General features: G+C 49.9%; 1 protein-coding gene across 1 annotated transcript in view; it reads left to right on the forward strand.

Annotated features, from left to right (window-relative positions):
• SLF1 (SMC5-SMC6 complex localization factor 1) overlaps positions 1 to 26,782 on the forward strand; it is a 1,342,282-nt gene that overhangs the window by 751,875 nt on the left and 563,625 nt on the right. The window contains exon 10 of the mRNA XM_069627641.1: positions 2,128 to 2,268. Coding sequence (XP_069483742.1) covers positions 2,128 to 2,268 — 141 coding nt within the window. The remainder of the gene's footprint in view (positions 1 to 2,127; positions 2,269 to 26,782) is intronic.

Here is a 26,782-nt window from a genome sequence, read left to right on the forward strand (position 1 = left end):
CCTAGGAAAGATGTGGGAAGTGGAAGGGATGTTTATGTGAGAAGGGATGTTCATGTACGTGTTTCCTCCGTTGACGCTCCTGCCTCGTGTCATCAACACGCTCGGACAGTGCCAATGCAGGATAATACTCATTGCCCTGGCGTGGCCGTGGAAAATGTGGTATCAGGACCTTTTCAACTTGTCTTCTTCGCCTCTGGTCAAAACTCCAGTGGTTCTGCATCTTCTCACCAGAGAAGGAGGCACAATCGTTCATCACAACCCAGGATCGCTGAACCTGATGGCTTGGCTCCTGCAGCACTAGAGTTTGGAGGATATGAGTTGCCTTTGGGCTGCAGGGAGGTCCTCGCCAAGGCCAGGGCGTCGTCGACTTTGAAGTGCTACGGTCACAAGTGGAAGCGTTTCGCTACATGGTGCCGGTCTTCGATTTATTACCCCTCTGAAGGTCACAGCCCCAAAGATTCTTCCATATTTGTTATCCTTGGCCAAGGCCGGACTGGCGCACGCCTCTTTCAAGGTACTGGTGGCTGTCCTCTGGTACACCAGGTCTCTAGCAAGGTCTTCACACTGGTCTCATCAACTATTCAAGGAGTTCCTCAAAGGACTGTTTTGATGTTTCCCGCCGGTGAAGGCTCCTGCCCCGGCGTGGGGACTCGGCGTGGTGCTGACAAGGCTTATGGGGGACCCCTTCGAGCCTATGCATCAGGCCCCTCAAGTTTCTCTCATGGAAAACGGCTTTTCTTGTGGCCATCACCTCTTCCAAGAGGGTAGGTGAGATCCAGGCCCTATTCTGCAAGCAACCATACCCGACTTTCCACGAATCGAGGGCAGTGCTGCAGACGCACCCTTTCATTCATGTCATAGGTTCCGTCGGAATTCCACTTCAACAAGCCTTTGGTGTTCTTTTTTTTTCCCAAAAGCCTAAGTCTCCGGCAGTAAGGGGCTTGCACTCGCTGGAAGTTGCTTGTACCTTGAAGTTCTACGTAACGTGCACGAAGAGTTTTCGGAAGACTTCACAACTGTTTGTGAACTTTGTTCCTGTGAACAATGGGAAGGCCCTGTCCTAAGCTTCCATTTCAAGGTGGCTCGCCAGATGCATCGCGCACTGTCATCGGTTGTCGAACCGACTGCTGCCCGGCCAACTGAGAGCCCACTCCACCAGAGTGATCGCTGCGACAACAGTGTTCCTGTCTGGTGTGCCCCTGCAGGGCTGCTATGTGGAAGCCCACGCACACCTTCACAAAGTTCTACTGTGTTGACAGGGATTCCAGGGAGGAGTCCAGAGTCAGCCAAGCAGTGCTACGCAATCTGCTCACTTGAGGTGCGTCTGTTCCAGATGTAAAAGTAAATTGCTTCTGTTGAGCCTTGCCACCTCCTGTGGTTGTGTAATGTTGTACTGCTATGTATTTGTTATTCATGAGCATTTGAATCCATGCCAGATCCCATGCTGGAGAAGGAACAAGTTACCTACCTGTAACTATTGTTTTACAGCATGGATCTGGCATGGATGCACATGCATACCCTCTCTCCTACCCCTCTGTGGCTCTTCTTGGTCATACTGGCACTTTACATGCTTACCAAATCTGAAGGTGGCTGCCAGAGGAGGGGTTTAGGGAGAGTGCTCATTGGATGGGGGCAGTATGACCCAGAGGACAGTGATTGATTTAAAGAATAAATACAGTTTGTAAGTGAAAGTGAAACTGTTTTTTCTTTTACCGAGGATTCCCAGCCTGGCGACGGGGAATATTCATGAGCATGTGAATCCATGTCAGACCCATGCTGGAGAACAATTGTTACAGGTAAGTAACTGGTTTCTTCTTGGCTGAACTGATTTGTTTAAAAAAGCAAAATCATTTTTGGGCTGAGCACATGGAGGCTTTTAACTGTGAAAACAAAACCAGACTATTGGCTTTGTTGTACTTGTTTAATCGTTTTTTGTGCTACTTGTTCTGTCCCGTTTCATGTATTTGCTTTACAGTTAAATTGTTTGATAGCATTGTTCTGTAAGCGATACCAAAATATTCAATACTGTGAAAGATAACCTACAGTTCATAATAACTATGAAAAGGGAAACACGATTATTCGTTATTTATAGCTATGAAAGGGTTTTATTTGTCATCACTGTTTTAGGTCGTGTCTTGATCACGACGACTTCTGTCACCCAATGTCCCAGCAAGAAATGGACTTCACTGAACGGAGGGGTGTTCATGGGGCTCTGCTTAAATACATAGCTGATGTTCTGAAAGCTGAAACCCAAGCTTTGAGTAGAAGGTAAGAGTTTGACATTGTTCTGTTCAGGAAAAGGTTGAAACTTTTTAAATGGGTTACAACTGCAGCCAGAGTGATTGAATCTGATACTAAGGGCAAGTTCCACCCTTATGGCGCTATGCGTTATTAGGCACTAGGTGAGTGCAGGGAGAAATAAAACCTGAAAATGAAATGCACCCCTTGTGTGGCTATAACTTAGAGATGTTCAATAAGGCAACCTGCAAAAAAGGCAAAAGGCAATCCAGGGGATGGCTATACAACATTTATGAGAGTGTAGCTAAGATCAAGATTGGGCTGGGGTTTGTGCCTGGGCAGGTTTGTGAGCAGCACCTCAACAATCTGTAAACAATGTCAGGAACCAGCTCCCTGAAAATTATATGATTCGTAAAACCACACCAAATGTATATGAATCAAAATGACATGACATTTAAATAATACCCAACACACAAAATTCCCCATTTGCAACCTGTGTTTTTAACATTTATTTTTTTAAAGAGCAATCGCTGAGGATACCAATTTTGTCTCATGTTTAAACTTTTCCCAGAATGGAACAACCACAACTAATATGGGTTTAGACACCTTTCTACGTTCACCTCAATCAACATGGGCAAACATTGCACTTTTTATGTGCAGTGCCACTTTCCATAAGGCAGTAAGAGTTCATGGGTTTCCATTATGCATGTGAATAGCTTAGGTTCCCATTCCACATGTATAATGTTGAGGGGAAAAGCCCAACAAAACTTTGGCTAAACACCCACGAAAAGAAGACTAATGCACAGGCAGTTGCAGTATGGGGTGCAAGCAAATGTACATTGGCTCCCCAAGAATAAAATTGCCGGCCTACTTGAAAGTTCAACGTCCACCGGCTATGGTGGAAGAGAGGCAGGTGCCCCTTTGTCATTCCTCAGTGTTTGTTTGTTTTTTCATTTTAATGTCATTTGCACTCATGCACTGTAGGTGATATGAGGCAAACACCCTTCATGTTATTTATTCATAGAACCATGGACCTGCGTTTTAAGATGAGCTTAGGCAGTGTCAATGCTTTTCTTTTTTCTTTTTTTCTTTCTTATCCTGTCAGACTGGCCATGAGCTATCTGGCAAAGACGGCGCAGATCGTAGGTTGTCTTTTTTCCATTTGAAAAATAAATGTTTATTACCAGTATATGATCTGTACATTCTGAATTATCAGACCACAATATATGAGCCAAGAAGTCATACATTCACCTTTTGCATTGACAACAAAAGAACAGCCAACATATTTGTGTGTTAGAAAAAATATATATTTCTGAGGCTTGTTAATGTTAAAGGATATTTGTACTGTGCACTATCACCACCAGACTGGTCCCCTGACGCTCTGGTGGATCTGAAACAAAAAAGGGGGGTAGGTTAGGCGTGTTAGTAGGACAAAGTTTGGAGAAGAGCAAGGGAGCTGTGAAATACTGTTTGCAACTTCAGTTTGGTTAACACTGTTCGCCGAGCATATTGGTGTGGTATTCGGTTCTGAGTCAGTCGTGTGCTGTTGTGTGGGGGTATGTGTGGTGTGGTTGTTGTTGCGGTGTGGTGAAGTGCATGCGGGTTGCTGCGGCTTTAAGCACGTGGTTGTGTTTAGTTAGTGGGTGAGACGTGTGTGAGGAGTGATGAGGTTTTTAGTCGTTTTTGGGGTTGGTTAGCCTTGTTAGGAGAAATGCGCACTCCTATTGTCTCCCTCTTGATTTAGAGACGATAGTTTCCTTTCAGTGATTAAGTTTCAGCATGATAAGGCTGTCTCATCTCTCTATCATTATGCTAAGTCAGCTACTTTTATGTTTCCCATCTTTGTATTTGGCCAGCCCTTTTTATCCCAGTTGGTCTTTGCCGCAACCTAGTCCTTTTGGATTAATTTACTTTCGAACGACGTCCTTTCTAAGTGGGTAAGGTTATTGGTTGTGTTGGGCATTTATGCTATTTTCCTGTCCTCATGGGGTTATCGCTTGTGTTCTGTTCCACCTAGCATTGTCTCTCTTGCTTTTCTAGGAGTTTCCCTTAGTCAGTCCTGGGTGTTATCTGTGTCATCATATATTCTATCAGTCTGTTCTTTGTGTTTCCTGTTTGATTGTTTTTTTGTTGTTTCAATTTGGTTCCGAGGTTTGAAGAGCCAGGTTTTTAGAAGTTTTCTAAATTTTAGGTGGTCTTTGGTGTTTCTTTTTCCTTTCGGGAGGTTGTTCCAGGTTTTTGCGGCTAGGTGGGAGAAAGAGGAGCCCCCTAGTTATTTTCTGATGTATGGTTTTGGTTCCAGGCAGATTTCATTGCTTGATCTGAGGATTCTTGTTAGCTTGTAGATTATTTTCTTTTATAGGAATTCCGCTCCCTGTCCTCTGATTGCCCTGTCTGTTATGCACATTGTTTTGAATGCGATACAATGTTTTATTGGTAGCCAATGTAGTATTTTTAGGCTGGAGTGATGTGGTCTCTTCTGGATAGCTTGAAGAGGAGTCTAGCTGCTGCATTTCGGTTGCATTGTAATTTCTTCACAAGGTATTCTGTCATCCCGACGTAGAGGCTGTTTGCATAGTCGATTCTTGACATGAGGGTGACGATTGTCAGTGTTTTGTGGGTGTAGGAGAGGAAAGGTACGTTTCTTCTTGTTGTGTGAAGGAGGAAGAAGCATTTCTTAATTATTGCGTTTACTTGTTCTAAGGTTAGAGCGTTGTCCATTAGGACACCAGGTTTTTACTACCTTAGATGGTGTCGGCGCAGTTCCTAGTTTCATCAGCCAGGGAATGTAGGTGGTGTTCTCTTGGTTTTTGGATATAATCGTGACTTCTGTCTTTCCTGGGTTGATTTTAAAGTTGTTGGCATTGATCCAGTCAAAGATTTCTTTTAGACATTCTACTAGGGTTGAGTGATCGTCTTGTGTATCTTCAATTTTGTAGATGATCTGAGTGTCGTCTGCGTAATTGTAACATGTAATGTTGTATTTTTTTGAAGCTCCTGATTAGTGGAGTCTGGTAGATGTTGAAGTATAGTGGTGATAGCGAGGATCCTTGTGGTACTCCACAGTCATTAACTCGTGGAGTAGATTTGAAGGGTTTTATCCAAACAGTTTCTGTTCTGTCTGCTAGGAATGATTTAATCCAGAGTATTGCCAGGTACGTTATACATATATCTTCAAATCTTTTGATTATGGTGTCATGGCTTAGTGTGTCGAAAGCTGCAGAGAGGTCGAGCAGAATTGAAACCGAGGTTGTGTTGGAGTCCCAGATGGATAGTAATGCTGATTCTGTTCCTTTTGCAGGTCTGAAGCCGATTTGTGCTTGGTCTAGCAACTGGTGTCTTGCTACATGTTCTTGGGTTAATTTGTATACGTATGTTTCTAGGAGTTTTGCCAGGTAGGGATTATTTGAAATCGGTCTGTAGTTGGAGAGGTGTTCCACATCGCCACTTGTGTTTTTTAAAAGTGGCTTAATATATGCTGATTTGAAGGATCGTGGTACAGTCCCTGTTGTGAGCGACAGATTCAAGAGGTTTCTGTGATATTCTGATGGCGTTCATTTGTGTGAGGATTGGTTTGTTTAGATGTCAGGGGGCAGGGATCCATGGGTGATCCTACTTTCTTGCTGTGTTTTACCAGCTTGACGAATGTCTCTACTGATATTTCCGGGAAGTTTTGGAGTTTGTGCTGTGGCTTCTCGTCAGGTCTGGTTGGTTGAGTGTTAGGGTTGGTTGGTCTGTTTTGTTTGATATGTCAGATGTCGTTGATTTTGTTTTTGAAATGGTCTGCCAAGTTGTTGCTTAGTTTCTGTGAGGTTATTGGAGTGTTGTCACAACCTGGTGGGTTTCTCATTTCATTTATGATGTTGAACATTTCTTTTTGTGTGTTGGTGGCATTGGTGATTCTGTCATCATAATGCCTTTTTCTTTGCCTTTTGAATTTCCTTCTTATATGATTGGATTTGTTTCTGGAACTGTTTTTTTTTTCTTCTTGTCGTATTCTTTCCTCCATTCTCCAGCATGGGGTCTGGCATGGATTCACATGCTCATGAATATTCCCCGTCGTCAGGCTGGGAATCCTCGGTAAAGAAAAAAAAAACAGTATCAGTTTCGTTTCTGATCTGTCTTTCGTAGTAATAACCAATCACTGGTCTCTGCGTCATACTGACCACAGCCAATGACTGCCCTCTACCTAAGCACCGCCTCTGGCAGCCATCTTCAGATTTTTACCGCACGTTCATGTGTTGGGATCCTCGTGCTATTGCTCTCGAGCGTTAGTGCTATTTTTTCACGTTTTTTCTCAAAAACTTCGTTTTTTTCGGTCAAAAGAGCCTCAAGCTCCACCGACTCTCCATCCGATCAACGGGGACCCGTGTCGGATTCGTCTGCGCCCCTCAAGGGTGAAGATTTCGTCGAGCTACGCTTTTGGAGGACTCCAGAAGCTTCTCAGGCCCAGGCATGGCCCAGGAGAAGGGAAGCTCGACGCCCGGAAAGCTGTTCAGGGTCTGCCCTGGATGCCAGCTGCAGAACGTCTTTAAGGAGGACGAACACTCCTTTTGTCTCTACTGCTTACATGAGGACAAGATGCACGTGGAGAAGGACTGTGCGTTTTGCGGCAATATGTCGGAGCGGACCATGAAGGACCGCCATCAACGTCTCGCCAACTGGCTGGAAGGGAAGAGCCCGTCAGGCGAGAAGAAGAGGAAGAAATCTGAGCGGTCTTCTAAGACCTTTGAGGACGCCCCGGCGACGGGGGTCCAGCACAAGGCCAAGCACCGCGAGTCCGCTGGCACCGGGAGCGCCGAACGCTCGGGCTCTACGGGCGCCAGGCAGGGCGCACCCTCCCCGGCACCTTCAGCCACGAGCCAACGCTCTGGGTCGGGTAAGAGGAAGGGCAAGCACCCGGCGAAGCTCCTGGAGAGGCCCCGGTCGAGCTCGAAGGCCCCATCGGAGGGGGAGCGAGGCAGTGTCCCCCCCCTCAAGGATAAGGCGGTGAGCGCACCTAAGGTGGTGAAGGCCTTAATCCATCCGGCCAAGCCCTCTATCGAAACTGTTGCGGCGGCCCTGGCTCAGCCTGTGGAGGCTACACCAGTGGTGGTGACCTCGGGGCTCAGAGTCTCCCTGCCACCTCGGAGGGAGTCCTCTTTTGTGCCCATCGATAGGACCCCCGTGAAATCCCCGGCGGGGAAGAAAAAGGGGGGGCAGGGCGTCGTCGTAGATTCGGCTTCAACCTCGGAGGAAGAGCTGATCGAGGTCTTAAGCCACGGCCTTGGCGTGGAAGAAGACCGGCCCGTCGGGATGGATCCCGACGCAGGTGACGACGACATCGTCGAGGGTGCCGACGGGGCCCCTGATCGCCCGTCGGATTCCCCTCTGCCAGCGCCGCAAGACAACTCGGCGGCCATTTTGTTGGCTATACAGTCCTTATGCTCAGAGATAAGGACGAGACTACCGTTGCCGACGGAGGAACCTCTCCCGTCGGGGGATCCTGAACCGGGACCTTCTGGTGTTCCCCCGCCCAAGAAAAGAAGGATCCACCCTCCGCCTCCTTTTCAGCCGTCGCGCCCCGTCCAGCCCTCCTCCCCGTCCACCCGAGGGGATGATACGGGGACTGACACGGCAGCGACGGGTACGGACGACGAGCTATACGACGAGGATCTACCGTCGTCACCTCCCACCAGGGCTTCTCCGCCCGACGAGATTGGATCGTTCCACTCCATGATCGCCAGGGCATCCGAGCTTTTCCAACTCTGCCCTGAGGAGAAGAAAAAGGAAGGATTCCTTTATCAACGGCGCGAGGCCAAGAGGAAGACGGTCCTCGCGGTGCCTCTACTGGACGACATTTGGGATGAGGGCCTTGCCCTCCTCAAGAACCCTTCCACGACGCCAGCTAGAAGAGACCGGTACGAGAAGAAGTACCGGGTCCCGGACGCGGCCCCCCTGTGCCTCCGGGCGCAGCCTACCCCGGACTCAGTCGTCTCCGCGGCGGCCAGGAAGAAAGCGGGGGGGGGTGCGGCCTCCACATCGACTTCCCCACCGGACGGCGAGGGAAAGAAATTGGACGCTATGGGACGCAGGGTCATCTCGTCTGCAGCGACGACGATTAAAGCGGCCAGCGCCTTGGCTATCATGGCCCGCTACGACAGGGAGCTATGGTACAAACTGGCTCCCCTGCTGGACTTCCTACCGGACGACAAGAGGGCGGATGCCCTGGAGATCCTACAGGAAGGTGAGGTGGCGTCGGACCACGCCATCACTATTGCGACGGACATCGCCGACACTGGGTTTCGCCAGTTGGGCAACGGCGTGTGCCTTAGGCGGCGTGGATGGCTCAAGGCTACGGACTTCCGTCAAGACGTACAGACCAGAGTCCTGGACATGCCGTTCGATGGGAACAACCTGTTTGGGAAAACAGTGGACGATTCCCTTCAGGCCATTAAAGCGGACACTGAGACGGCCCGGGCCCTTGGGGTTCTGCAGCAACGACGGACGCCCTTTCGGAGCAGCGGAGGCAAGGGCGCCTCCAAAGGTTCCGGCGGCGGTTTCTCCACCTACCGTCAAGCGGCCAGCTCTTTGTCTCAGGAGGCCTACAGAGGACGAGGCAAGTCTGGCGGACCCCGCCGTCGTCGCCAAGGAGGTCAAGGCGGCAAAGCCTCGTCGAAACAGGATTGAACCGGCCGTGGGGTCGGGGCCCCACCGAAGCACCCCGGTGGGAGGCCGGCTGGCGAGCTTCGTCAGCGTGTGGGAGTCCATCTCCACCGACCGTTGGGTGCTGGACGCCTTAGCCCGGGGCCACGCGCTCGAGTTTCAAAGAAGGTGCCCGCGCGTCCCCCCCGTGGCCAGGAAAGAGCTTCACGTCCCTCAGCTTCTCCTGGAGGTAAAGGCGATGCTCAGGAAGGGCGCCATCGAACTCGTCCCAAAGAGGCTTCGGGGCTCCGGAGTTTACTCGAGATACTTCCTCGTATAGAAGAAGACAGGAGGATGGCGCCCCATCCTAGACCTGCGACGTCTGAACAAGTTCATCAAGGCGCAGAAGTTCCGGATGGTCACCCTCCAGCACGTCCTGGGTCAGCTGGAGGAAGGAGACTTCCTGTCGTCGTTGGATTTGGAGGATGCCTACTTCCATATTCCCATCCTAAAGGGGCACCGAAAATTCCTCAGGTTTGTGGTCCAAGGGCGTCACTACCAGTTCAAAGCCCTCCCCTTCGGACTACGGTCGGCACCCAGGGTATTCACCAAGTGCCTTGCACCGGTGGCGGCGCAGCTGCGCCGCGAGGGGATCCACGTCTACCCCTACCTGGACGACTGGCTCATCCGAGCCAAGACGAGGGAGCTCGCCGTGGAGCACACGGCAAGGACCGTCCAACTTCTCACGGACCTGGGATTCTCCGTGAACTACGCCAAGTCCCACCTGGTACCCGCGCAAAACGCACTGTTTCTGGGAGCGAAGCTCGACACAGTGTCCCTTCTGGCCTCCCCGTCGGAGGAAAGGACCAGGTCCATCCTGGGCAAGGTACAGCGGATGTTGGTTTCCGACGCGGCCAAGGTGAGGTCCATCAAGTCCCTCCTCGGAATGATGTCTTCTTGCATCTACCTCATTCCCATGTGCAGGCTCCGGATGCGCCCGTTGCAGGAGTTCCTGGATGCGCGCTGGATCCAAACGACGGGCGGCTTCGAGGAGAGGATCACACTCGACGAGAGTTTCCGCCGAGCGGTCCGGTGGTGGGGCACCCGCGCGCATCTGACGGCGGGCATGGACTTCCAGACCCCAGACCACCAGGAGACAGTGACCACGGATGCCTCCCTGGAAGGGTGGGGAGCGCACACCAAAAATCTGCACGCGAGAGGCCTTTGGCTCCCGACAGAGAAGTCCCTCCATATCAACGTCCTGGAGCTCCGTGCAGTGTTCTGGGCCCTCAGGTCCTTCCTTCCGTCCCTCAAGGGCAAGGTGGTGAGGATCTTCACCGACAACACCACCACCATGTTTTACATCAGGAAACAGGGCGGAACCAGGTCCCCAGCACTGTCCAAGGAGGCGCAGGACCTGTGGCATTGGGCCGTCGCCCAAAGGATGTTTCTGGTGCCGTTTCATCTGGCAGGGATAAAAAACACCATCGCCGACTCACTCAGCAGGGATCTGCGCTCGTGCCACGAGTGGGAACTACGGCAGGAACTACTGGATCGCCTCTTCCGACGGTGGGGCACACCCCAGATCGACCTGTTCGCGACGGCGACGAACTCCAAGTGCCAGAGGTTCGCCAGCAGGTTTCCCCAGGCGAGGAGCATGGGCGATGCTTTCTCGTTCCCCTGGGAGGGCCTGTTCCTCTACGCGTTCCCTCCTTTGCCACTGCTAATCCGGCTCGTCAACCAGCTCAAGAGGTCACGGTGCAGGATGATCCTCGTCGCACCTGCGTGGCCGAGGCAGATATGGTTCCCGGACCTTCTGGACTTGTCAGCGTCCCCGCCAATCAAGCTGCCGGTGGACGCGGATCTACTCTCCAGGGAAGGAGGCGCCATCCTCCACCACGAGCCGAAATCGCTGAACTTGCAGGCCTGGCTCCTGCAGCGCTAGAGTTTGGAGGATACGACATACCGGCCGACTGCAGAGAGGTTCTTGCAAAGGCCAGGGCGTCCTCGACTCTTAAATGCTACGGACACAAATGGAAGAGGTTCTCTGTCTGGTGCCACGCACAGATTAACCCTCTACGGATTACGGCTCCCCAGGTACTGCCGTACCTGCTGACGCTGGCCAAAGCTGGACTGGCACACGCGTCCATCAAGATTCATCTTGCTGCGATCTCCCGATACACCAGAACCACGGGGCGGACGTCCTTGTGGTCTCATCGTCTGGTGAAAGAGTTCATGAAGGGACTGTTCAGATCGTTCCCGCCGGTGAAGGCTCCGGCCCCGGCGTGGGAGCTCAACGTGGTGCTGACCAAGCGCATGGGACCTCCGTTCGAGCCTCTGCACTCGGCCCCGTTGAAGTTTCTGTCGTGGAAAACAGCGTTTCTTGTGGCCATCACCTCCGCACGTCGGGTGGGAGAGATCCAGGCCCTTTCCTGCAAGGCCCCGTACTTGACTTTTCACGACACGAGGGTAGTGCTCAGGACGCACCCCTCCTTCATGCCCAAGGTACCGTCGGACTTCCATCTCAACGAACCCTTGGTGTTGCCTGTGTTCTTCCCGTCGCCTTCGTCGCCGGCTGAGAGGACTTTGCACTCGCTGGATGTGGCTAGAGCGCTGAAGTTCTACGTGGACCGCACGAAGTGTTTTCGGAAGACGTCACAACTCTTTGTGAACTTTGGACCTGTCAATCAGGGGAAGGCTCTCTAAGGCTTCCATTTCCAGATGGCTCTCCGGCTGTATCATGTACTGTCATCGGTTGGCAAACCGACCGCTACCTGGCCGTCCGAGAGCCCATTCCACCAGAGCGATCGCAGCTACCACGGCGTTCCTTTCTGGTGTGCCCCTGCTGGACATATGTAGGGCTGCTACGTGGAGGTCGACGCACACCTTCACGAAATTCTACTGCGTCGATCGGGATTCCAGGGAGGAGTCCAGGGTCGGCCAAGCAGTGCTGCGCAACCTGTTCGCCTGAGGTGAGCCTGGTGAGGAGGTAAGATGCTTAATGTTGAGTTTGATGTAATGCTTAATGTTGAGCCTTTGCCACCTCCCGTGGTTGTGCATGTGTGTACTGCTATGTATTCTTTATTCATGAGCATGTGAATCCATGCCAGACCCCATGCTGGAGAAGGAACAAGTTACTTACCTGTAACTGTTGTTCTCCAGCATGGGTCTGGCATGGATTCACATGCGAACCCTCCCGCCTACCCCTCTGCGGCTCTTCACTTGGTCATACTGCCACTTCACGTGCTTCCAAATCTGAAGATGGCTGCCAGAGGCGGTGCTTAGGTAGAGGGCAGTCATTGGCTGTGGTCAGTATGACGCAGAGACCAGTGATTGGTTATTACTACGAAAGACAGATCAGAAACGAAACTGATACTGTTTTTTTTTTCTTTACCGAGGATTCCCAGCCTGACGACGGGGAATATTCATGAGCATGTGAATCCATGCCAGACCCATGCTGGAGAACAACAGTTACAGGTAAGTAACTTGTTCCTTCCAATTCCAGCTTCTTGTTCTTTTTCATGGTGCTCAGTAGTGGGGTGAACCATCTTGCCTTTGCTTTTTTTCTTGAGGGGGTAAATGGTTTTTTGGGGGGAGATGTTTTCAATTGTATCAGTAATCCATTCGTGAAGTAGCTCCACTTTCCCGTCTAGGTCTGCCTTCTCCATTTCTGATGTTGAAGATTTGGTCATCTCCAGTTCTATTAGGTTGCTTGCTTTGACGGTTTTCCAGTTTCTTTTTGTGGTAGTTGCTGACTTTGGTTGGTAGTGTGATCACGAATGGAATGATGGTCGCTCCAGAGTATTTGTATCGCTGGTGCTGTGGTGATAGGTTTTTTCTTGGTGAAGATTGTGTCAAAGGTGTGTCTTGCCGAGTGTGTTGCCCCTTTGACCAACTGTTGTAGTTTCATGGTTGTTAGCTGCCCAATTAGTGAGTTTTGAGAGTTGGCATTTTTTTTTCTTCGAACCAGATGTTGAAGTTCCCCCAGGATTATCAGATGCTTGTGTTGGATGGCGGTGTTGGTGATGGCTTCTATGAAGTTGTCGACGAAGGTTGCATCGTATGTCGGTGGTCTGTAAACCAGTATGAATGTAATGTTTGTTTTGGGATTTGCCGATAGGTGTAGGACCATGGATTCGCAGTTCATAATGTTAAGAGGTTTTTCTGTTTTTACATTCAGGTGATCTTTGAATGCTGTTGTGAGGCCTCCTCCTTTTTTATTTTTCCTGTTTAACTGAATGCATTTCAAGTTGGTGGGGAGGCAGCTTTGGATTGTGATTTTGGAGTTGTCGTCCAGCCAAGTTTCTGTGATGAATAGGATGTCGATACCGTTGTCGCAGGGAAGATTGGAGATCTCTGTTGAGTGTTTTGACATGGATCTTGCATTTATTAAGTTGCAGTGGATTTTTAAGGTATAGTTTGGTTTGTGCTTAATTGTCGATGTTGTCTTCTGACTGGTGTTTAGGTTTCCTTCCAAGTCGATCTCTAGTTGAGGTGTTGGTACAGTTGTGTGTGTGTAGTCGAAAAGCTCTTCTAAGTTCAGTCATGGGTTTGTGTTTTCATCGGGCTCCTCTTCTAAATTTTGTGGTTGTCAAGCGCAGGCTCCTCTTGTTTTGGGGATGTAAGGTGTTAGGGCGTTGATTATGTTCTTGTTATCTCTAGCTTTGTCTGTTCTTCTTCTGCGTGGTTGTGTTTGGTTGTTGGTCGTTCTTGATTTGTAAGTTGGGTCGGTTTGTTCCGGTGAGTGGTTGTTTGCGAAGTATGGTTTTAGGTATAGGAATTTTTCTCTTCTCTCGGCACCGGGTTTTGTTATCGTTCTTGTCTGTGGGAGTGTGTTCTGCAGTTGTGAGTCTTCAGTGGTGTTCAGTTGGATTTGTTCTTTCTGCACTTTGTCTTTCCTTTGGTCCAATTCGGTTTCACAGCATTTTGAGTTTTGAGCGTTTTTCTGGTTGGTTTTGTTTGGTTCGTTGTTGCACAGTCAGACTTTGTGCTTTTGGTCTGGCTGTCCTGTGGTGTTGGACTGGGAGTGGGGGACTGTCTGATACAAGCTTGGGCTCTCTCTGTTGGGGGTGGTCTAGTTGGGTGATATCACTAGGGTAATTCAGTCACTCTCTTGGGTTTTGGGTTTGTCCGGTTGGGGAGGTCTACTAGGATTATATTGCTAGGGTATTACAGTGGGTGTCCCTTATGTGGCTCTCCCTGGAAGAGACTTACAACAACAAACAAATCTCTGGGGTGCGACGCATGGTACCGTTTACAGCACCATCTCAGACTGATCACAGTATCATCTCTGAGCGGCAGGGCTAATACTTTCAGTGCTGTCCCAATGTGGCATCCTCTAGATGTGGTTTAAAGGCCTTCTTAACAATTCTCTAATGGTGTGATGCAGGCCAATATTCACAGAGCCATCCCAGTTTGGTTCAGGCTAATAGTCACAGTACTATCCCAGTGTGGGACAGGGTGATGATTACAGTGCTATCCTCGAGAGGCACAGGCTGATAATCCCAGCCTTGTTCTTATTGTGGTGTTTTCTAGATGTGATTCAAATTAATATTCACAAATCTGTACAGGTGTTGCGGAGGCCAGTAATTACAGTACTATCACAGAGAGGCACACGCTAATAATCCTGGTATTATCCTAGAAAGGCACAAGCTGGTAATCACAGTACTATCCTGGATGCAAAGTTAATAATCACAGTGCTATTTTAGAAAGGCACAGTTCAATAATCGCTGTATTATTCTATTGTGGTGCTTTCTAGATATGATTCATGTCAGTATGTGGTAAACTCCAAACGTGCAGCGCAGTCTGATAATCACAGTACTATCCTAGAAAGGCAGACGCCAATAGTCCCAGCACTATCATAGAAGGCAAAGCTAATAATCATAGTAGTATCCTAGAAGGTACAGGCTTATAATCACAGTATTATTTTAGAAGGCATAACTCAATAATCTCAGTACTATTCTGTTGCAGTGCTTTCTAGATGTGATTTAAGTCAGTATGTGGTGAACTCTAAGGGTGCGGCGCAGTCTAATAGTCAAAATACTATCCCAGAAGGCACAAGCTAATAATCACAGTACTATCCTAAAGGCACAAGCTAATAATCACAGTACTATTCTAAAGGACCAAGCTAATAATCCCAATACTTTCCCAGTGTATGTAGGTTTGTAATGTGGCAGGGCTATCAGAGTAGTGCGATTGCTCTACTCTCCATCCTGGCCATTCCTACCTTGTTTGTCGTTGCTGGATGACAGCTGGCTTCTGGCTTCCCCTGCTGACACCTGCAGGCACAACCTGGAGCCGCCCTTTGCCTTGGGGCCCTTAGCCACAGGGGCTGCCGGCCAGAGGGCTGCCCTGGGAGGATCACTTATGACCATCTAACACTCCAATCAGGATTAGAGGGACTTAGTACAGCACTGGGGAGTGGACAATCGTGGATGGTGGGCGGACTGGGAGGCAAGAGGGAAGCGTAAGTGAGGAAATGTATGTCAGGGATGGGGTGTGGTGTACAGAGGGCTGGAGGCTCAAGCAGGGAACAAATGACCAAAATGGAGGCCCAGGAGGGTCTCAGCAGAGATCAAAAATGCTCACCGGATTTTCAAAAAAGAAACTAACACAGTGTAGTGCGGGTCGCTACATCGAGTGCATTGCTGGGGAATGGCCAATCGGGGATGGTGGGCGGGCTGGGAGGCGGGAGGGAAGCGCAAGTGAGGAAATGGATGTCGGGGACAGGGTGCAGTGTACAGGGGGAGCATTCCGATGCTCGTCTGCCATTGGAGCACACGTTTCTTGGGGGGAAAACTTTTCAAATAAACGCTCCCCTGACCCCATGCAACCTCTGCATACGAAGTCCTCTGTGGGATAGCTCTCCGAAACAAAGATTGCCGCTGCGCAACCTCTTCATACAAGGTCTCTAAGGCCAAAGACCCTCACGAAGCCGGCATCCACTTCATACACAGTGGTGTCCCTGGCTTCTCTACCTTCCAGCAACTTCTTCTGCCACTGCAACGTGGAGTGTCGACCATTACTCCACCTTCTGCTTCTCCTGCTGCTACTTCTCATGGCCTGCACCTGAGGGGGCTTTTATACACACTATCCCACTCAGGTGTGGGCCATTACAATCACTAATGCAGTTTAGTGCCTCAAATTCCCTCCTGCTAGTCCCAGTACTTTGGGCATTGTGGGACTTTAAGTCCCCAATGTTACAATTAATATTTCCTTCAACGGTTTCAATTTTACAATAGGCCATTAATAGTAGATGTTTTATGGGAAAGTTGGTAATGGTATTATCCCATTCCGCCTGACCTGATCCACACCCCATGTGATCCTCCCGCAGAACACCACCCCCAGGGTCAAGATCAGGAAGCGTCTGCCTTTCCGTGGCCACATGGGAAAGGTGCCTGGCCAGGTTTTCTGTGGGAACCATCTGACTCATCACAAAGGATACCCCTTTTTTGATTGTAATTACTTATTTAAACACAGCTGCACTATGGCCATGTCATGGAGGGGCGGTGCCGTATCAGGACCAAGACCCGCTAACTGGAGGCTACAAAGTAGAACGGGAAAAAAGCCCAGGTAAAACAGAATGTGAGAGATGTGAACCCTGCATATCAAGGGTGGCGAAGCTGCAAAGAGAGTGAGAGTCGAAAAGAGTGGAACGGCCATGCTAGTCAAGTGAATATAAAAAAGAACCCCACTGTATATGAAGGCCGTGGAAGCCATGCACAATATAAGAATCTAAGAGAACTGTATGGACACACGTCCTGTGAACCAGGGAGTGGAAGGAATACATGTGCTTTGGGGAGTCCCAGTGCCATTAATGGTGGGATACAGAAAGTAAATGCAAAGTGATACTGGAGGGATTTAACCACTGGTATAATATAGGAAGAATAATTGGTCTTTTCCAAACGTAGGGGAAGAGAAAACCATCTAGAAGCTATTTTGTTCATTTTAACCGACAGACCACATATGAAGACTGTGCACTGTGCAAAGACATTCTTTTAAAAAATAAAATAAAAAAAGTCAAGCCATCGCTTTATTAAAACATTTTTTGTAATAACACCAAAACAATAGAACAGAGATACAGTGCATCAACAATGTCGTGGTTCCCAAAAGTTCCAGTCCCCCCAACCCCCATGTTTTTTTTTTTACCGGTATATTTAACTTCGATCAACACGAAATTCATTGCATGATACACAACAGTAATAAAGCATTAACTGCCTCTGTAAATCATTCGAAATTTCATTTTAACTTAATTACAGTACATTTAATATTCATTCATTCATCATCACGCTCGAGCAAGTCTGATCAACCGGTTAACACAGTGTACTGCTTCAAAAGGAGGAGACCGAACTACGGAAAAAAAAAAGGACACACACCAGTCACAATTAACATCATTAAGATCTAAGAAGGCATATTCTGCGTTGTTCCAAACCGTCCATGGTCGGGTCGCTTATATCCAAGCCTTGTCACGGGTTAAGGAGGAATTTAACCAGTCTTGGCTGAAAAAACATATGTTCTTTTTCAGGTACATATTCCAAGAATGGCCCCCAGATGCCGGCGAACTTGGATGTCTTCCCCTCAATTGTAGCCGTTAGCTTTTCCATTCCAAGCAGTTCCCAAACCTTCACCCACCAGTAGGCTATGTGAGGGCCATCTACCTCTTTCCAGAAGCAGGCTCGTGTGAGGCGAGCTGCCATAAGTAGTTCAGTAATCAATTCAGCTCTTGGGCCCGACAGCGGATAGGACACGTCTTCTGGTGTATCGCCCAGCAGCATTATTTGTGGATCCATGGGTAATAGGGCCCCACATATCTCTTTGATCCTTGAACTAATTTCCAGCCAAAAAGATTGTATGATAGGGCAATGCCACCACATATGGCTCAGGTCCCCCCTATCCCCACAGCTATGCCAACATGTGTCTGGGTTCATTGCGTGTAGCTTTTGCGGGGAGAAGTACCAACGAAAACAGAGTTTAAGATCTCCTTCCCATATGATATGATATGATATGGCATTTATAAAGCGCTTATACACAAGTGTTTCAAGGCGCGACGAGGCAAGGGGGGGATCAAAATGTGGACAGACAACGATCCTACTAGGCCAGGTGTCATTCAGATCGCGCAAGTGCATGGGAAGGGGGGAAAGGAAAAGTGCGAGGGGGAAGGGAGAGGGAAAAGTGCAGTACATGGGAAAGTGGAATAAATAGATAAATAACGGCCAGCTGGTGGCAAGTGCAAGGAAGTGCAAGCGTAAGTGCTGGTAGGGGACTGAAGGAAAACCGTTACCAGGTGCAGGGGTTGCCAGGGGGCAGTCCAGGTGGGCAATTGATGGGGCCTGGGTGAGAGATCAGAAAGGATGGCCAGGTAACCAGTGCAGTTTCAGTAGGGAGTTCAGCAGGGGAGAGGTGGAGAGAAAGCAGAAGCAAAGAGGAAGGTTTTGAGGTCCTTCCGGAACCTGAGATGGTTCTCCTCGAGTTTCAGGGAGGCAGGAAGGCTGTTCCAGAGAGAGGCCCCTGCCGAAGAGAGTGATCTGCCACCAACTCGTTGCTTGGAGAAGCGACTGACCCTGAGGGAGTTGGAGGCGGATGAGCGAAGAGCTCGAGAAGGAAGATATTTAGGAAGAGAGAGGTGAAGGTATTGCGGTCCCAGACCACAGAAGGCCTTGTGTACAATGCAGAGGGTTTTGAACTTAATCCTCGCAGCCACTGGGAGCCAGTGCAGAGATTTCAGTCCTGGAGAGATATGGCCCCTGGTTTTGAGGCCAAGGACAAGTCTCGCAGTCCTGTTCTGGATAAGTTGCATAGGGCGGAGAGTAGAGGCAGGCAGATTTAGATAGAGGCTGTTACGGTATCAAGCTTAGAGAGGACCAGAGCTCTGGAGACAGTGAGCTTCTGGGGGAAGGAGAGGAAAGGAAGAATACCTTACTGCAGTACACCTTGACAATCTGCCAGGATTCTTGAGAAATAGTGATCCCCAGCTCCCTCTCTCATGCCAACATATAGGGGAGTTTCTCGTCCTCTGGAACATTCTCAAGGAGACGGTAGCAAGTCGCTATTCTGCGAGAGTGTTGGCCTTCCAAAACTGTTAGTTCTAGTCCCGTGGGAGATCTTGTGGCTACCGGTCTTGTATTCGGAATTAATTATCCAATGACAGAGCTGTATATACCTGAATCTTTCAGTTTCTGGGAGATTAGATTTCTCTTTGCATTGGTCAAAGGTCAGGGGCAGGTTATCAGCATCAAGATCTTGTAGTCTCGCTGGCATCTCAGTTGACCAGATGGCTGCTATTTAGGCTGCTCGAAAATACTGTGGAATGGAGGGAAGCCACAGGCCACCTAGCATCCTTTCGTGAGTTAGAAGCTTACGCTGAATTCTTGATGTTTTTCGCTGCCATATAAAGCGGCCTATCTCTTTTTGTAGCTCAAAAAATCTCGCTCTGGAATCAGTATAGGGAGGGCGTGGAACATATATAAAAGCCTAGGGAGCAGAACCATTTTAACTGCGCTAATGCGTCCGAGCCAGGTTATTTCTTGTGAGAGCCATCTCTGCAAGATTTCCTTGGAGTCTTTTAAGAGGTTGGGGATATTGGCCTTCAACAGTGCCATATAAATTGGGTTCAAGTGCACACCCCAGGTATGTGATGCCTGTGCACTTCCAGTGAAGAGGGTGTATATTCTGCAAGGTGGCCAAGGTGTCGGGGGATTCGGACAGGTTCAAGCCCATTGATTTAGCTGTATTTATTGTAAACCCTGAGACCATCGCAAATTATGCAAGTAGGTCCATAAGGGCAGGAAGGGTAGTTCTGGCTTCTCTCAGAAAACGAAGCACATTGTCCACGTATAACGCAACTTTGTGACTTTGCCCTCCGACTTCGAACCCCTGAATCTTCGGGCGAAGACTAATCTGATTGGCTATGGGTTCCATCGCTAACGCAAATACCAATGGAGATAGCGGGCAACCCTTTCTGGTTCCCTTACCCAAGGCTATCTGGGCCTACCATTGTGAGTTGGCTCGTATTCGGGCTGAAGGGATCTGAAAGTTTGACAGGATTAGTTTTGAAAATTCCGGGCCAAGGACATGCTATCAAACGCCCCATGTGTGTCTAGGGATAATAATGAGAGTGAGCCCGGGGTTGTGGGGGCCAGGGCTATCGGGTCTATTGCTCGGCGGATATTGTCGTGTGCAGACCGACCCTGGATAAACCCAGTCTGGTCCCGATCTATTATTACTGGCAGCACCTCCCCCAACCGCCGGGCTATGATTTTGATGTAGAGTTTTGCATCAGTGTTGAGCAAGGCTATAGGGCGGTAGGATGTGCACTCTGTTGGGTCTTTCCCAAGTTTCAGAATTCGGGTCGTAGCAGATTCAGTCATTGTCTGTGTAACAGTACCTGTTTCCCATAAAATAAATAGCTTTGTGAGGTGGGGTGTGAGTTCTGCACTGAAGGTCTTATAACATTTATTTGAAAACCTGTCTGGGCCCGGGGCTTTACCGGGGGGAAGAAATTTGATTGCCATTTCCACTTCCTGTGTGGTTATCGGGTCTTCCAGAGGATCCCCCAAGGCTTGTGTAACCTGTGGGAGGTTCACTTTTATGAAGTCTTTGGAGGTTTGTAAATCTCCTACATGCGGAGATCCCTGTTCCCCAAAGAATTTTTCAATCATTTGGAGTTTGCCATCCTCCGAGGAGACATATCTGCCTTCACCATCTCGTAGGGTGTCTATCCTGTTTCGCTTTGTCTGTTTTTTCAATTTAGCTGCCAGTAATTTGTTGGCTTTGTTCCCCTTCATATAAAAGTATTGCTTAGTTAGCATCATATGGTGAGCTGCCTTCCCCGTGTGGTGTGCCTCTAGCACCTTCCTAGCTATCAGCAGATCTTTAAGGAACGTCGCAAGCCCTTCTCTTTATGTATCTCTTCAAGCCTGTAAGCTTCTCCCTCTAATTGAACTTACAATAGCCTCCTGGCCCTCTCCCTTTGTGCCGCCTGTTCAATCAAGTGCCCCCTAATCACTGCCTTGCTAGCCTCCCATACCATGTTGCAGCTCATGTTGCCAGTATCGTTCTCATTAAATTATAGTTCCATAGCTTCCCTTATGAGTTCGAATTAATGGATCTTCCAATAGGAAATAATTTAGTCGCCAGGGGGGCTTCTGGGGTGGAGTTGCCTGAAGTGGGGATATTGTTAGTCTCACTGGGGCATTATCTGAAAGGGCTTCTGGAAGTATTTCTGCATCTATCACAGAAGGGATTAGTGAGTCTGAGGTTTAACAAAAACATATCTAGCCTGGAGAACCCCTTGTGAACCGCAGAGAAATAGGTATAGTTCCGCTCCTCCTGATGGCAATAACGCCACACCTCAATGAGTGAGTGTTCCTGCAGCAGTGTGATAAGTGTCTAAAGTTGCTTTTGTCATTGGCCGTTGGTGGCAATGTTTTATCCATTAAGGGGTTGATTACTGCATTAGTCGCCCCCTAAAACTATTTCCCCCTCTGCATGATCAGACAGAGCTTTAGATAATTTAGCAATAAATACATCTTGCTTAGCATTCGGTGCATATATGGAGACCAGTTTAATTCTGTGCCAATCTAACATAGCCACTACTAGTAGGAACCTCCCCTCTTCATCTCGGACCACTTCTAGTGTCCTGTGAGGGATGCCCTTGCGCACCAGAATGGCAACCCACCAACTCCTCCCACCCCCTCCAAGCCCCCCCGTTTCTTCAGGCCGCTGGAAGCGAAAAACTTTGTAAGGTAAATGCTGTTATTCTGTTAAGGCGAAATTCATCAGCGGGCTGAAGGTGGGTTTCTTGGAGAAATAAGACTGCTGCGTCTAGAGTCGCTAATCTATGAAAAAAGGCGTTACGTTTTAGGGGGCAGTTTAAGCCTTGCACATTAAGGGTGATGCATTTAACGTCCGGGGTTGCCATTCTGGATTCGCTTAGGCTTTTGTGATCTGTTTAGTGGCAGTGTTTCATACACCTGGGAGAACTCTCTAGTTCGTCGTCCATCTCCCAACCCTCCTGGTTGTGCCCTATAAATATCATGCCTTATATGATGACCAGCAGAGGAGTCAGGGAGGGAGGGGTCATGAAAGAGGCACCCCCGGAAACCCTGCGCTGTGATGCAGTTTACGAGTATTGTGCGGTGTGTCGGGCCGTAAACCAAGCCCATTGACATTGAGTTAGAAAAACAAAGGACATAAATAAAACATACAAAATAAGAAAAATGAAACACCGTAGTTGAAGCTCGTATCGACCTCAATTTCAGGTGGCCAAATCTGCTATTCTACGAGAACTTCTATCACCATCAGTCAAACTAGCATCTAGCATTCAGGAACCGTGATTCCCCGGGTTGCTCTCTAAACATGCAGGCCAGTCCAAAGTGAGGCCTTGCCATGGTCCACTAGTTAGGTGAGACTTAAGTAAGCAGTGTAAAGGGCCATGGGGAGAAAAGAGCTGGTGCATATCTCTGGATCCACCTGACCAGCAACCGCAAGTTCTGCCTGTCGGGTTGGCCTACTTCACTACATTCCCAGGAACCTCAGATCAGAGGAGATGCCATTAGCTGTGCATGAATAAGTGAGAAGCCTAAACTTCCCTCTTGCTGATTGTTGTCAGGCCAGGCGTTTCCTGGGTTCAGCTGGCACTAAAATTGTCTCCTTCCGACATCAAGGGGGCCTCAGGTTCACGTCGCTTATCCACCTCTTCTGTGGCTTCCGTTTCCTGGTGTGGGGGTGCCCCTAGTCGATGCCAGCCCCGGTGCTTTCTCCGCCTGTCCTTTGGCGTAGGGCTGAAGGTGGAGTCCGTCGAATCATGGGAGCGAGGCCTAGAGGCATCTTCGTTGTTTGACTCTGACATTAGCCCACTTCCCTCTTCCTCTGTAGAGATTATGTAGTGCTCTGATTGTGAAGGTCAAAAATTAACTTGCACGTGAACCCCCAGCGGTATCGGATCTTTTTAGCTTGTAGCCAGGCCGTCACCTTCTGTAGCCATCTTCGATTTGCAAAGGTGTATGGGGAAAGATCTTGGAAGAGCTGTAGCGTTGACCCCCGGAATTGTACCGAGTCCGACTTCCTGGCTGCCAACATGATCTCTTCCTTCTTGTGGAAGAAGTGCACACGAGTAAGGACATCCGGCAGTAGATTTCTTCTTAGCTGGGCCGAGGAATATACCTGATGGGTTCTGTCCAGCATCAGCTCTTCAGTGGGTGGAAGATCCAGGAGGGATTTAAATGGTGTTTCCACGTATTCAGGCAGATCTTGATCCGAGATTTGCCGAGGGATACCACGGAGGCGCGCGTTATTCCTCCTTGACCTGTTTTCAAGGTCCGCCTGTTTTGCCCACATGTCTTCCAGCTGTGCTTCAATGACCCTCACCCTTTCCGTCAGGACCTCGCTGTCATGCGTCTGCACACAGGTTACGTTTTCCAGCTCGTTGACTCTGGTCTCAAGGCCCCCAAGGTGCAACGTCAGGTCCGCAAGTGACTGGGCTAGGGAGTCTTTTGAGGTTTTAATTTCTGCTTTAATAATGTCTTGCTTGAAGGCCTTTAACATCTCAAAGTCACTTCAGGAGAGGGCCATGTTTGAATGTTGTGTCATAGAGGGGGCCGGGTGGATGTCAGCTGTGACTATGTATGAGGAAGGAGTTGCCGGCTGCGGTGTCAGGAAGGACTGTATGCCACGCGCTTTCCGTTTTCCTGCAGTTTTAGGCATTGCTCTAATGTAAGTTGCGTTAGTGCAGCGCAGGGGCTTATAATTGGTTAAAAGGTGCAGAAAGAAAATGGAAAATCCCTCCAGGAGCTCAGCAGGTATTGATCTTGTTCCCCTGGCTTGGATCATATGGGACAGTGGGGGGTGTCCTTTCCCCAAGGTTCCTGCGCCTGCCGTGGGAACGCTTCTATTACTGAGTCCATACCTCCAGCGACATTCAACTGGAGAACCCCAAAGGTTTTAGCGGGTGACCACGCATCTCCCCGCTGGCTAGCCTTCCCAATAGTCCCCCCAAGGGCGTGCGGGCACAACCTTCTTTCTGCAGCTCTTGTGTGCCAGTGTATTCCGGGCTATTTGTGGGCCGAGACAACCAGAGGCTTGGGCCCGCGCCTGCTGTCTCCGAAGGCCTCCAATGGCGCCCGGTTTCAGGCGGGCGATCCGGCGCGATATGATGAGGGCGCTCACTGAGCCTGACACGGGCCCAGCAGCAGGGAACCAATTCAGAATGAGGTGGGCACCAAGCGGCCGCAGATGGTGGGGCTGCGGCGTGGAGCGTATCATCCGCAAGCGCTCCAGTCCTCCAGGGCTCTGCTCACAGTGTGGATGGCTCAGCTCTGTACAGGGTCCTGCCTCCTCCAGCCCGCGAGGGAAATCAGTGAAGTCGGTGAAGACGAGCCGGTCCGGCGGGAAGTACAACTTCAGACGCGTGGGTCCAGGAGGAAAACACTGCTCCCGCCGGAGCCCCAAGCCCAGCTTGCTGGTCCACCGCTCGCCCCACCTGGGTCACCAGCAGGAAGCTCCATGTCGTGCGCCTCCACAATGCCGCGCCGGGGGGTGTCAGCTTTTTCCTCTCTGTTCGTCTCGGCTGGAGGACCAGCGCAGGGCTCCAGCTCGCCCGTGTTGGCGTGCGCTGCCATCTTCCCCCAGAAGCCGCGCCGTTCAACTTCAGGAAAAAGCCTCCGAATGTGGGGCAATCAGCTCCACATTCCTCGTTCAGCCGATGCAGCTCATCTCTGGAAGTAAATATCGGGTGAAAAGTCTCGATTCAGTGCTTCAGCATCTTATAATTTGGGCACCTTATCGTGGAGCTCACGGCAAACACGACCGCATGGCGTACCGCCTAACCACGCCCCCACCCCACATATTTCTTAAAACAACCTCAAGGTGGGTACAAGTCTGAAGGCTCACTCAACCAATCATTCACTACATGTCCAACAGTCCTGACATACGTTTCAGCCCTGACCCATTTTTTGACATCCACAAAGCTCGGTCCAGCTGTGGATTTCCAAGCCAACAGTAACCTTAATGCCCCAAGTTTGGTCACTGGAATACCTCTTTCTCCTTATCGGAATTCGACCCAACAGACAGTGCTCAATTGACAACTGAACCGTTATATCCATCAGCCTAGTCAATTTTTCCACCACCTTTTTCCAGAAATAAAATATTTTGCTGCAACCCCACCACTTTTGTATATCAGATCCTTCATCTACCCCGAGTCTCCAACGGAAACCTTCTTCATGTGCCTAAGCATGCTTGCCCATTCCTCATCAGTAAAGTGTGTATCTGCATCTATATCCCACGCTTGTCTAATTCTGGGCCATTTCCCATCATCCTTCCATGTAATCACCCTGTAAATCTCAGAGACCTTTCTCCCTCCCGCCACTAAACCCATCAATGTTTGATTCATCGGATGCATTTCCGGTCTCTTTGGGTACTTCGACCAGAGCCTCCTCAAAATCTGGGTTATTTTCCAACATTTTTTCAGGGGTTTCCACTGGCAAGGGTACCCTGGACTCGAAGGCTACTGGCTCCCAAGCCGAGGGACTCAGGAGTTCCACAGGGCGGTCCACGTAGGGGCGATCAAGTTTGTCACCCTAATCGGCCCCTCGGGGCAAATAATCGTCTACTTCTTAGCATGATCCAGCATGACTACCAGCTCAGTTGCTGAGGGCGCACAGCCTACCAGAGTCTCCTCTGAGGTCGTGAGTCGGGGCGATTCGACTACCGACCAGCAGGCCAAGGGCTTGGGGCCTACTGGAGCTACCTCTGATGTCGACGCTTCTGTTTCAGGTTCGATGGCCAAGACGTGTCCTCCCACGTCTGAGCCAGCACGTTGCACTTTGACTTTGCGCCCTGCCACCCAGGGCGTGATGCAATGCCCCAAGATGGCGGATAGCATGTGGCAGAGCCTGCTAGACCGGCAGCTTTCTTGGATACGGCTCGGTCCTACCCCGGTCTCAGGACCATTGAGTGAACCATGCAAGAAGGTTCTGGTCTTCTTCCCTCTGGAAGCGGAAGCAGACTTTATGGCACAGGCAGTAGGTCTCTGCAGGGATACATATACCCATTGCAGCCTTATAGCTACATGCCTCAGGTGCCTCAGCGCTTCGATCATGGATGGAGGCCCAGCGCTGCTGAGGCCCTCCCCGCTCCCTCACCCTCGAGATCCGGCAGCTTTTAAGGACCACTTCTTCTAATGCTTCCTCCTACTCAAGCATTCTCCACAGATGACTAGGCTCCTCAAGGATATAGTCAAGGAGGTGATCCCACAGGCCGTGCCTCCTAGGCCTCCACCTCTGGGCCCTGCGCCGCCAGTGCTGTTGTCTGTCCTTCCAGCGATCCAGGCCCTACCAGTTATCCAGACCCCCCCTCCTCCTGTACCACCAACGCCTCCCCAAAAACCACTGGATTCAGGTCCGGATCTGGGAACCCAGCTGGCTCCTGTGTCTCGGGCCCAGACTCCCCTCTGTGTGGGGAAAAAAAAGGGGGGGGCGATGATAACACCCAGGACAACAAACCCTCGGCATCTGTAAGGGCCTTTCATGACCGTCTTCAGGGCCTTAAAGAGTTCTGGGGGGAAGTGGGGCTCCTAGCCAGAGGAGTCCCCCGCAGGAATTTAGAGTGCTAGCAGAGGTTTTTGAGCAAGCGCCCCACAAGACTTTCCGGCATTCCGCTTCCGAAGGATGTCCTGCAGGCACGAGAAAAGTCTGGGAGAAGCCCAGGGCCAACTCCCAAATGAACAAGAAAATAGACAGCAGGTTAAGGCTGGTGGATGGGTAGCCAGTCCTCCCACCCCCAGCCTCACTCTCCAGTGGTGGCTGTGGCCTCACTGTATTCTAAATCATCTTCTTCTCCAGCATGGGGTCTGGCATGGATTCACATGCTCATGAATATTCCCCGTCGTCAGGCTGGGAATCCTCGGTAAAGAAAAAACCAGTAT

This window comes from Ambystoma mexicanum, chromosome 6p (genome assembly GCF_040938575.1).
Source record: "Ambystoma mexicanum isolate Mex_15411 chromosome 6p, UKY_AmexF1_1, whole genome shotgun sequence".
NCBI lineage: Eukaryota > Metazoa > Chordata > Amphibia > Caudata > Ambystomatidae > Ambystoma > Ambystoma mexicanum.